Genomic DNA, 12,108 nt, shown 5'->3' with positions numbered 1-12,108 from the left:
CACTGTATAGCATTGAGCATAGAAAAAGTATGCGACTACACACAGGAAACATACTGCAGTTACAGCACACCGCATTTTAACGTGCACATAAACAACCCTATTTAGATGTCTGGGAAAGGTGATTGTTTCTAATTTTAAACGCAAGTAAAAAGCAGGCATTCATGATGGAACAACCTGGGCAGTTCAGGTTTGGCCAGCTCCCTTCTCAAAGCTAAAGACGGGACCTGCACGTCCAGTTTCCTAAATCGCTCTCTGCAGACGTGTCTCAGGCATCCACCAGGCTGCCAGAAAGCAGAGCTGTGCTCTTAAAATGTGTCTTTGTTCCATGAATGCTGGAACGCGCAGGGGCAGAATCTCCCGGTGTTATTCTGCTGCTCTGCTTACAAAGCGATGGTGAGCGTGTATGTAGCTCCTTAGGGTATTTTCATACCACCCAGAAAGCGTTCAGGTCTTCTCCAGCCAAAACAGCAAGGCAGACACACAAAGGAATCCAGAAATTGTTTCAGAGAGAGAAGTTAAATTTTCTTCTCACCTATAAAATCGACTGATTTATCCAACCAAGGCAAAATTTTCTCACAAAAGCTGTCGTTCACAGGCACTCGCAGGAAATGGGATTCTGGAATAAAATCAGGCTTTGGACAAGTATTGCTGGCGTTCAGTACGTAGCCAATATCGTTCTGCTGCATCAGCTCCTAGGAAAGAGACAAAGATTAAGCCCAGAGGAGTCAGGGGGTACCTCTGGCACGTTACACAGCTGAAAGCCAAACTGAACTCCACGCTGGAACTGCTCTAGCTGTATTAGGGGCATTCACTCTTCCGTGAAAAAGACAACTCCTCAGCTTGTAACTCTTCAAACGACTTTTAATGAGACATCCAGTGTGTCCAAGTAACATACGGCTCTGCAAAGCCCATAAACCTAAAGTTAACAAAGAACAGAAAAAACAGTAGAATACCTTCTATGAAGCATCACTTCTAAGAGAATGGACTTCTTCACTGTGCAAGCTGACAACACAACCAGACACTTCCCACATGTAGCTTGCTGACCCGAATACCTGTTTTCTGGATCACAGAATCACAGAATCACAGAATATTTGGGGTTGGAAGGGACCTCTGTGGGTCACCCAGTCCAACCCCCTGCCCAAGCAGGGTCACCCAGAGCAGGCTGCACAGGACCTTGTCCAGGCGGGTCTGGAATATCTCCAGAGAAGGAGACTCCACAACCTCCCTGGGCAGCCTGTGCCAGGGCTCTGTCACCCTCAGAGGGAAGAAGTTCTTCCTCATGTTCAGCTGGAACTTCCTCTGCTTCAGTTTGTGCCCGCTGCCCATTGTCCTGTCACTGGGCACCACTGAAAAGAGTCTGGCCCCATCCTCCTGACACCCACCCTTGAGATATTTCCAAGCATTTATTAGGTCCCCTCGCAGCCTTCTCTTCTCCAGGCTGAACAAGCCCAGCTCCCTCAGCCTCTCCTCGTAGGAGAGATGCTCCAGTCCCCTCACCATCCTCATAGCCCTCTGCTGGACTCTCTCCAGCAGCTCCTCATCTTTCTTGAAGTGGGGAGCCCAGAACTGGACACAGTACTCCAGATGGGGCCTCACTAGGGCAGTGTAGAGGGGAAGGAGAACCTCCCTCGACCTGCTGGCCACACTCCTCCTAATGCACCCCAGGATGCCATTGGCCTTCTTGGATCACACTTCTAAGAGTGAGGTTGCCCCATCACAGATACCGGTGAGAAGTATGAAATGAAACTGATACCTCCTGCAGTCACCTCTTCAAGTGTCTGGGACTTCCTTGTTTCCAAGGCAACGTGCAAAGCTCACTCAAAACCTTGAGAGCAAGAGCTGAGTAAGAGCTGAAGAGCTCGAATTAGACTGTTTCCACACGACACTAACCGCAGTTTTATAGTTCTGGTTTGTGGCTTACGACTTTGTTGCTCAGATGTCAGTTTTCAGTCTTTAGTCCTCTTGCATCTCAGAGATGATCACAGCAACAAGCAAAGAGACTCGAAGTGTGAGAGTCAACTGGGCTTTTTCAGTAAGTCAATCCTCAAGATTGCAAATAGAGACACCTCTTTTCTGCCCCTTGCCCTACTTTTTGTCTTTAGAGTTGTGCAATAGTATCCAACGCAGTAGGTACCTTAGTGCCAAAACACGTGAAACAAGTACTAGAGAACTAGAGATGACTCTACCAAAACCGCCCAGTCTCCTGCGAGTTAAGCCTCTTGACAGACAAAAAGCAATCAAGCAGGCTGGAGTAACAGTGACCAAACACCTTTTCTGGTTCAGGTACGATGTGGCAGTAAGTGGCACGCAGTGCTACACTTGGACAGTCGTTATGCTGAACACTGGGGAGCTTCTGGCCAGATTTCAACGAAACCAACACCTGAAACTAAACTGAAACATAAAAAAAGCCAAAAAAAAAATTTCGTTTTAATCCTTTTGCTTTTATAGCAATTATATAAAAAAGAAAAGTTATGTCAATCCATGGCAGCAGTAGCAAGACTGAATTCTTACACTGCAGGTTTCAACTGGAGGTCTACCAGTATGAAAATATAGTCATGAAACCCAACCCCCCTGCTGAAGCAGGGTCACCCAGAGCAGGCTGCACAGGACCTTGTCCAGGTGGGGCTTGAATATCTCCAGAGAAGGAGACTCCACAACCTCCCTGGGCAGCCTGTTCCAGGACTCCGTCACCCTCAGAGGGAAGAAGTTCTTCCTCATGTTCAGACAGGAAAAAAAAAATAAAAAAAAGAAAAAAAATACAACTGCTGCTGGCTGCATTGTAAACAGGGAATTTATGTGGATCTCTGCTAGCGAGCTGAATTTCGTTCTCTGGAGCAAAATGAGCACCTCTTCAGAACTTTCATCCAGAGTCCCTCACATCAGCCCACTCAGAGGTGCCTGAAGGTGTGAGTACCTTAAACTAATGCATATATACATCATATCATAAACATACCCATCCAAGGGGAGCAGGAGATGACCAGTTACTTGCAAAGCAAATCACCAGAAATATAATTTGCAACGGTCAAAAAAAACCCAAACCAAAACAAAGGCCGGGTGTGTCAAAGTAAGCTCTCAGCCCTACTGCTTCTTACCCTGCTAGTTTTCCTCGGTCACACTCCCAGTAAACCTCAGCTTCTCACCAACGACAACAAATTCCAACACGTCACTGATTTCCCCCTCTCCTTTCCTCCACATCTCCCCGGCTCAACCCGCAGGCTCCCTTCAGCCCTGCGTGCCTTTCATAGCCGACACCGCTGCACCTTCCTTTACTGTATTTAGCTCTCTCGCACCAATAGACCTGAAAGTTTAAAAGCGGGAGGGCTGTACGGAGGTAGGGGAATATTTGGAATTATCCAGAGAGGGAAGCTATCGGGAATGGTGTTCGTGGCCACCGCTATACCTGGGGAGGGAGACCCCCCCCACCTTCCATCCCCACCATCTCTGCCTCACCATTCTGGGCTACACAGCTTTCCACCTCTAGGGTCCCAAGCTCTTCCACATCAGCTTCCATACAACAAGTACCTGCTTTAGATCACTGTGCCAAGCTACTGCCCCGACACCAGCTCACCTACTGTTGTCGCTGCTGGGAGGTGAGCGAGGAACGACTGGAATAGCAGGTACAAAAGTACACGCAGGGTCATAGAATCACAGAATCACAGAATGGTAGGGGTTGGAAGGGACCTCTGTGGGTCACACAGTCCAACTCCCTGCCGAAGCAGGGTCACCCAGAGCAGGCTGCACAGGACCTTGTCCAGGCGGGGCTTGAATATCTCCAGAGAAGGAGACTCCACAGCCTCCCTGGGCAGCCTGTTCCAGGGCTCCATCACCCTCAGAGGGAAAAAGTTCTTCCTCGTGTTCAGCTGGAACTTCCTCTGCTTCAGTTTGTGCCCATTGCCCCTTGTCCTGTCACTGGGCACCATTGAAAAGAGTCTGGCCCCATCCTCCTGACACCCACCCATGAACGTTACCACGTGTGAAGGAAGGAGGCGGTGAAGGTATCGCTAAGAAATGGACTTGCATGACACATGTTTGCTCAGAATATAGCTAAGGGGAGGCTGATGAATTTAGAAGAAGAATAGCAAACCTTATCATTTCTTTTAAAGCATAAGCGCTGGTGGGCTGCACGGTCCAACCATCACGATTCCACAGTTATGCAAGGTTTTTGATGTGGAATTGATTATTCAGATGGGAACGAGAAGGCTGCAGACGCCAAGTCTGAAATCTCCGAGCCAAAAAACACCCAAAAATGTGTTAGTGCTTGTCTCTGAGACCACGGCCGAAGAAAGAAGTTATGCTGCCTTCTGTTCTAAAGCATCAATCATTCCCAGTGCAACATGCTCCGATATAATAACCGTAACAGTGCCTTCATTGTACGGCACCCAAGAGGAAGAAGTGAATTACGATGGGAGGAAGATCCAGAAATCCTAATACTAACAACTTTCTGAAAAGAAGGTAAATGCTCTTTTGTCAGCTTATTTACATTTTATGACTTGTTTAATCTGAAAATTAATGGCACCTTAAAATGTTATTTTGTTCCAGGAAATAAAATCCAGGTCTGGAAGAAAAGAAAGAGAATAGTTACATAAGGAGCAAAGCAGAAAGTTTTACACTTTAAATCCTGGTACAAAACACGAGATGTAAGCAGAAGGCTCGTTCAGGCCCAGAACCACAACACAGATTTTTTTTCCTGTTATGCTAACTTCCAGAGAGGACACAGTCACTGTGAGAATTTAGGTTGGAATTAGTTTTTCTTTCACAAAGAGCAACACAGATCTGCAAAAGTAAGTACCCTCTTGCAATGCCTCCAATCTGTCACGCTGAGGTAACCACCAATATATCACACTGAGATCCAAAAAGTGAAATTAACTTTTCTATTGGAACTTTTATGAAGAACTGTTTAGCATTTCAACAGTGCAAAAAAATACTATGACAGTTTTCAGAATCAAGCCTTTAGAAAGAACTCTGTAAAGCAAAAATACAAAAAATCTCCTAAGACTTTTCTGAAGTAATCGTTAATTTTGCTAAAGGATACAAACCAAGCATTCGTGTTTGCCTGTCTTTCATAACTAAAGCCTTGCCAGCAGAGGTATTAATGGCAAACAGCATTAATATTCTTCAAAGGTCACAAATACAGATTGTGCTGCACCAAGACGAGCATTTCCCTACCCATGCATTCAGAGATAAGCTTATAAAGATCCTGAAAAGATAAGATCATCTTGATAAAACAGGCTGAAAATTCACACCTTTAATTCGTCAGGTTGAACAGTCATGCAGATTAAGAGTTCTTTTTGCAGATTTGTTAAGACATTTAAATTTTAGAGGAATCAGTATGTGTGGTCAATGGAAGGAATCAAGGGAACTCACAGACAGCATTTGAAGGCAAAAAATACGGTCAACATCTTAATAGTTTTGGGATTTTTACTAGAATTTTTCAGAAAAGTATTTTAAAAAGATCTGGACTTGAGTGGAAAAAAAACCCCTATCCTAATCTTAACAGAAGACTGACTGCTTGTTCCCCGCAGCCAACAAATCAGCACACCCATTAAACCAGAGCATGCAAACGCAACCACTCACCAGCTCCCGGACTGTCCTAACAGAGACAGGACTTTGCTAATTCTTCCTGGTTTTTGTTTCTCCCCCTCTCCTTCTGAATGTTCTTCGCTTCCCAGCTTCCATAGCAGCTATTGGTATTTCTGGGTACTCCTTGTGGTAAGAGGCATCCTCCTTGCTCTCCCCCAGCACCCCTGTGTAGGATCCAGGTAGGATCCAGGCTTCCCCAGCTGTGTAGGATCCAGGTAGGATCCAGGCTTCCCCAGCTGTGTGGGATCCAGGTAGGATCCAAGCTTCCCCAGCTGTGTAGGATCCAGGTAGGATCCACACTTCTCCAGCTGTGTAGGAACCAGGCAGGATCCAGGCTTCTCCAGCTGTGTAGAATCCAGGTAGGATCCAGGCTTCCCCAGCTGTGTAGGATCCAGGTAGGATCCACGCTTCTCCAGCTGTGTAGGAACCAGGCAGGATCCAGGCTTCTCCAGCTGTGTAGGATCCAGGTAGGATCCACACTTCTCCAGCTGTGTAGGATCCAGGTAGGATCCAGGCTTCTCCAGCTGTGTAGGATCCAGGTAGGATCCACGCTTCTCCAGCTGTGTAGGAACCAGGCAGGATCCAGGCTTCTCCAGCTGTGTAGGATCCAGGCTTCCCCAGCTGTGTAGGATCCAGGTAGGATCCAGGCTTCTCCAGCTGTGTAGGATCCAGGTAGGATCCACGCTTCTCCAGCTGTGCAGGATCCAGGTAGGATCCAGGCTTCCCCAGCTGTGTAGGATCCAGGTAGGATCCACGCTTCTCCAGCTGTGCAGAATCCAGGTAGGATCCAGGCTTCTCCAGCTGTGTAGGATCCAGGTAGGATCCAGGCTTCCCCAGCAGCAGCGCAAGCCGCGGAGCTCTGCCAGGGGTGTTCCCCTCGTGCTGATCTCTAGCTACTGCCAACTTTGAGTGGAATCAAGAAACTGATTAAACTGGGGAAACTGGGAGCTGCCGATAGCTGGGAAAACATTGAGTGGATTCTAAGAGGCAGAAATCGTAATTTGTTGCCACAGCTTCTTTGGGTTATCAAAGGTACTAATAAAGATGGAAGCCATTTCAGATTTTCCACAGGCAACCACTGAAACTGAAGAGGTAAGATAAGCTACCAAGACACGAAGGTCTCCTTCGGTGCAGCCAACAGCTGACGTGCTCAGAATAAAGCACTGCCTGCTATTTCTTCAAAGTAAGAGGACAAAGGTACAAGGCGACAAGCAGATCTGAAATCGTAAGATGTGTTTTTGCCCTTAAATGGGTAAGAAACCTAAGAGGTACCTTAGTTGTCTGTGGAAGGACTTCCAAAAGATTGGCTTGTCAAGGATGACTCCAGGCGATAAGAACTTACTGAACTTTCTGTGGGTCGTATGCTCTTGTTTTTGTGGTTCTCCATAAAAAAAATTGGGAAACGCAGCAATCCTTGATCGTAACTCCCCAGAATATGTGAGGAAGCACAAATCTGACCAACTCCTGGGTGTCCTACGTTAATTCTGAAGTAGCTGCAGCACTCATGTACCTCATGCACCAGTACAGGCTTGGGGTGGACCTGCTGGAGAGCAGCTCTGCGGAGAGGGACCTGGGTGTCCTGGTGGACGACAGGTTAACCATGAGCCAGCAGTGTGCCCTGGCTGCCAAGAAAGCCAATGGGATCCTGGGGTGCATCAAGAAGAGTGTGGCCAGCAGGACGAGGGAAGTTCTCCTTCCCCTCTACACTGCCCTGGTGAGGCCTCATCTGGAGTACTGTGTCCAGTTCTGGGCTCCCCACTTCAAGAAAGATGAGGAGCTACTGGAGTGAGTCCAGTGCAGGGCTACGAGGATGGTGAGGGGACTGGAGCATCTCCCCTACGAGGAGAGGTTGAGGGAACTGGGCTTGTTCAGCCTGAAGAAGGGAAGGCTGCGAGGGGACCTTATAAATGCCTACAAATATCTGCAGGGTGGGTGTCAGGAGGATTGGGCCAAGCTCTTTTCAGTGGTGCCCAGTGACAGGACAAGGGGCAATGGGCACAAACTGAAGCAGAGGAAGTTCCGTCTGAACATGAGGAAGAACTTCTTCCCTCTGAGGGTGACGGAGCACTGGAACAGGCTGCCCAGGGAGGTTGTGGAGTCTCCTTCTCTGGAGATATTCCAGACCCGCCTGGACAAGGTCCTGTGCAGCCTGCTGTGGGTGACCCTGCTTCGGCAGGGGGTTGGACTAGATGACCCACAGAGGTCCCTTCCAACTCCTACTATTCTGTGATTCTGTGATTCTGTGATTCCCGATGTCTGAGGCACACACACCGAAATAATATCGAGATTGTAGACTAATGGGCAAGGGAGCCACTACCAGGTCTAAAATCTTCCCGTAGACGGCTCTGCCAGGCTCGGGGCTCACCAGCAGCAGCTGCGGTTTTGGCCTCCTCCAGCCCTATGATGAAATTCCTGACGGCTGCCACCACTTGGACTCCTTTCCCAGCGAGGCACACAGACTGTGCCCGCACCCAGCACCAATTTATGGCGAGGAAAGGGAATGGCCCCTTTCACCCCTCTGGGATGATTCACCACCAAAGAGCCCCAGCACTGGAGTTCCAGTCACGTCCCAAATGAAGCAGCACGTCCCTGGCCCTGGAGGAGAACAAGGTGCCCCCTCACCCCCGCCATGACCTAGGACACCACTTGCCATTCATGCATTGAGACCAACAGCATAAAAGCATCTTAGCATCAAAGTATTAACTCCACCACTTAAAGCAAGGAAATTTTTCTCACTGCTTAGTCCCTGCTGTCTTTTGTCTGGGGACCACAAATCACTTTTGTGGTAGGACAAGTAACGAGCTGCTTTGACGTCTGTCGTACGTGAATGAAGCTTGAATTGCTGACTTGCTGCCTCTAACGACAGGGAAGATTTTTAAAGGACAAAGTAAATCCAGTGACTGCTGACTATCCTCCACGCGAAAGATTTTTCTGCGCGCTCTGTTAAAGCACAGTTACCTTCTACATGATTGCTTGTGTGTCGAAGATCCCCTTAAAACAACTGTGAAAAATCAAAAAATAGCCTAGAAATGGCCAGACTGGGATGGAGTGAAAGTAGAAGAAGCCGGAGAAAAATATGATAATGGTCAAAGTAATGAATTTGATCCGGTTGCAGGACTGTTCGGATAGTTCCTGCCTTAAGCTTTATACATGGATAAAAACACACCCACACAAGCCTTCCGCATAACTGAGGATGAGGGTGAAGCACTCCTCCCCTCGCCCCCACTCGTGTATTTAACGCCAGCGTAGGAAGGCTGCTGGAGATTCAAACAACAAACTGGACTGCCAGGGAAGAGGCAAGAGGGCACGTGCAGCAGAAGCAATAAATTCCCTCGTGAAGGGACCCAAGGAGCAGATCGTAAGGGGTATGGGTGGGTCCTCTCACGAAGGCAGGCACCTGCGGATCTGCACACCTACAGCGATCTGAGACAAGCTCTGTTAAGCAGCTGATAGCCTGGCACCCCGCGAGTGCTGGGTCTGATGACTTGGCCAACGATTTTAAGTATCCCAAAACGTCCCAGGCTATTCTGTAGGAATGAAAATTGTTAAATACACGTGTATTTAGAAACAGTGTAAGCTGCTGAGTGCTACGCTACCATAAAAGCTCATTTGAAAGTGGCCCCGCTGATTGTCCAGGTCTGAACACTGTATCAGCTGTACAAAGATTTGTTTGCTGTAGTCCCTCACTATACAATTCGTGGTATTTAAGTGCTACTTGTTCCAGCCCTTGAAGGCACTACTAAGAAACAGACAACCTCCCTTTGTCCTGCTGTAACCGTTAATATACCGACATCCAAGACCTGCCAAAACAAACCAGTCAGGGCTATACACAGGAAACTAAAACCAGTCAGGGCTATACACAGGAAACTACCTCACCTGCTGTAATGGCAGATTTGCTAGTTTGCTGTTGGTTGGTAGGTTACCCAGGAAGCTACTATATAATCTTCTCCGAGAGGAAGGAGAGAGGAGACCAAGTTTCATATTACATGACACGTGGATTAATTACATGGTCTGTATCTCGTTCTCACCCAGCTTTCCATAGCTTATGCACACCCAGCTATTTGTATCTACTTCAGATGTTTTCTAGCTATAATGATGCACTATGACAGAAGCATGGATGAAGACACGTGGCAATCACATACTCATCCAAATAAGCAACACGACACCCAGAATGCTCACCTTGTTGAGGACATCCCGCTGACACCCAAGATAGAGGTGCGGCAGGATTCTGGTAGGGCCAACGTTGGAGACGGGCAGGCAGGGCTGAGAGATACAAGTAGGGACGAGCGTGGATTTTCCTTCACAGAGACCAGGGAAAGAGCTGGAGAACTCAGCAAATCCACCTGTGAGAGGAAGAGAATGTATTCAATTTACCTGCCGTGCTGTAGGCACGGGTGCCCACACCAGTTCTCAGCAAGCAGCACTTGTAGCAGGAGATGGGGAGGCGTTAAGGGGCAGCAGGAAAGACTTCTTAGAGGAACTGTACGTGAGCCTCTTCCAGAGGAACCGTCCATCAGCAGAAAAGGCCTGGCTTTGTCTTCCCACTCTGCCTGGAACGTTTCTTTCTCTCTCTCTCTCCATTCCTCAGAAGTTTTTGATGCTTCTTCCCATTCTTAACGATATGTTGAAATGAGACTTTACGAAAACCAGCCGCAACACCCACCACACCGAAAGCACACACACCTTTTCCTCTCCGCCCCAGCACGCTGTTTTCTAAACACCTCCTGCTCCTGGGTATTAGGTCTATAATCACAGAATCACAGAATAGTAGGGGTTGGAAGGGACCTCTGTGGGTCATCTAGTCCAACCCCCCTGCCGAAGCAGGGTCACCTACAGCAGACTGCATTAAGAAAAAGTCATGTTTACTCAATTTGGTAAAAGCATCAATATGTGGTTATTAATATTTGCTTTTAAAACCCTACATTATTATTTTCTATGCTGCTCCATAATTAATATATTTCATGCACCACACTGGAAGAGGTTTCATCTTTCAAAACCACACCAAGCCCAGGCTTCTCCATCTCAAGTGGGCGGGGGGGCGAAGCAGACGGGGGGACTACAGGACAAGGCCCAGCCATGGACTCCCCCCAGCAAACCACCACAAGCCTCTACTCCCTTTCCTGCTAGCTGGTTCTTCATCTGCACCAGTTATTAGGCCCTAACCCTATTGTGGCTCCAAAACATTACCATTTCCCACCGCTGCACTACACCACTCAGGAAAACTAGAGCGGAATGACAGGTAACACATCTAAACCCACCTAAAATCCCAGTGGCCATCAGAAGCCCTCCTAGGTTGTTTCACCATCAGCATGGCACAGCTGCTACAGAACATGAAGCAACAAAAAGAGAAGCTGAGGCTGCTCTAGACACAAATACATAGAAGGCAGCTCAAGCTCCATTTCTTCTTCTTGCTTGGCTAGTTCCTGGCTTCCCTCCCATCGCAAGGGCTGTGCTTGGTGAGGCCGCACCCAGAATACTGTGGTCTGTTTTGGGCCCCTCACTACACGAAGGACATTGAGGTGCTGGAGCATGTCTAGAGAAGAGCAGTGAGGATGGTGAGGGGTCTACACAGCAAGTCTTATGAGGAGTGGTGGAGGGAACTGGAGCTATTCAGTCTGGAGAAGAGGAGGCTGAGGGGAGACCTTATCGCTCTCTACCTGAAAGTGTGCTGTAGCGAGGCAGGCGTTGGTCTCTTCTCCCAAGTAACTAGTGACGGGACAAGAGGAAACGGCCTCAAGTTGCGTCAGGGGTGGCAGAGATATTAGGAAAAATTTCTTTACTGAAAGAGTGGTCAGGCATTGGAACAGGCTGCCCAGGGAGGTGGTGGAGTCACCAGCCCTGGACGTGTTTAAAAAACGTGTAGATGTGGCATTTTGGGACATGGTTTAGCAGGCATGGTGGTGTTGGGTTGACGGTTGGACTTCATGATCTTAGAGGTCTTTTCCAACCTTGACGAGTCTATAAATCTCTGCTACTGACTGTGGGCCAACTGGCCTTTCCCACAGTCAGAAAACAAAATTGAAGAAACCTCCAGTGACAAACTCATACTTTGACTAAACGTGTTCTCACAAAAGCTAGGTAGATTTTGCCAAGCCTAGCTAAACCCCAAGCTCAGCTCATTCTCGTACTTCACGTTCACAAACTTGTCTGAAGAAGAACTGGAGGCAGCTGCTTAAATCAGTAAGTTTACAGGCTTTTCTTGACTGTCTTCACCTTTTGGCAGCCAACCAGTACGGGTGAACGGAGCAAACCATAGTGAAAGTCCCCAGCTATTTCCTCACTTTAAAGCAGAGAGACAAGTGGAATTTTAAGTGAAGGAGGAGTAATTATAACTTGTTCAGAACAAGGCACCTTTTTATCATCAAGGAAGTGAAGTATTAACGTGCTAAATCTGCCAAAGGCTGTGTTTACTATTATTGCTGTTTGAAGACGTGAATTAAAATTATTCAGGAATAAGATAATGTACTGTTTTGTCAAGGCTTGCATTACCATTGCCAGAATTATGCCTATTCTTTGGATTGTAAAATC

General features: G+C 47.7%; 1 protein-coding gene across 6 annotated transcripts in view; it reads right to left on the bottom strand.

Moving 5' to 3' along the window:
• Positions 1-12,108, bottom strand: part of DUSP16 (dual specificity phosphatase 16) — a 75,822-nt gene that overhangs the window by 5,296 nt on the left and 58,418 nt on the right. For all 6 annotated transcript variants that reach the window (XM_075442062.1, XM_075442112.1, XM_075442104.1 and 3 more), the window contains 2 exons: positions 9,760-9,923; positions 533-692 (listed from right to left, as the gene is read on the bottom strand). In XM_075442062.1, the coding sequence (XP_075298177.1) occupies positions 533-692; positions 9,760-9,923 (324 nt within the window). The remainder of the gene's footprint in view (positions 1-532; positions 693-9,759; positions 9,924-12,108) is intronic.

This window comes from Opisthocomus hoazin, chromosome 1, assembly GCF_030867145.1.
Source record: "Opisthocomus hoazin isolate bOpiHoa1 chromosome 1, bOpiHoa1.hap1, whole genome shotgun sequence".
In the NCBI taxonomy this organism is placed as follows: domain Eukaryota; kingdom Metazoa; phylum Chordata; class Aves; order Opisthocomiformes; family Opisthocomidae; genus Opisthocomus; species Opisthocomus hoazin.
The sequence above is the reverse complement of the archived record's forward strand: the minus strand, read 5'-3'. Positions and strand labels throughout refer to the sequence as shown.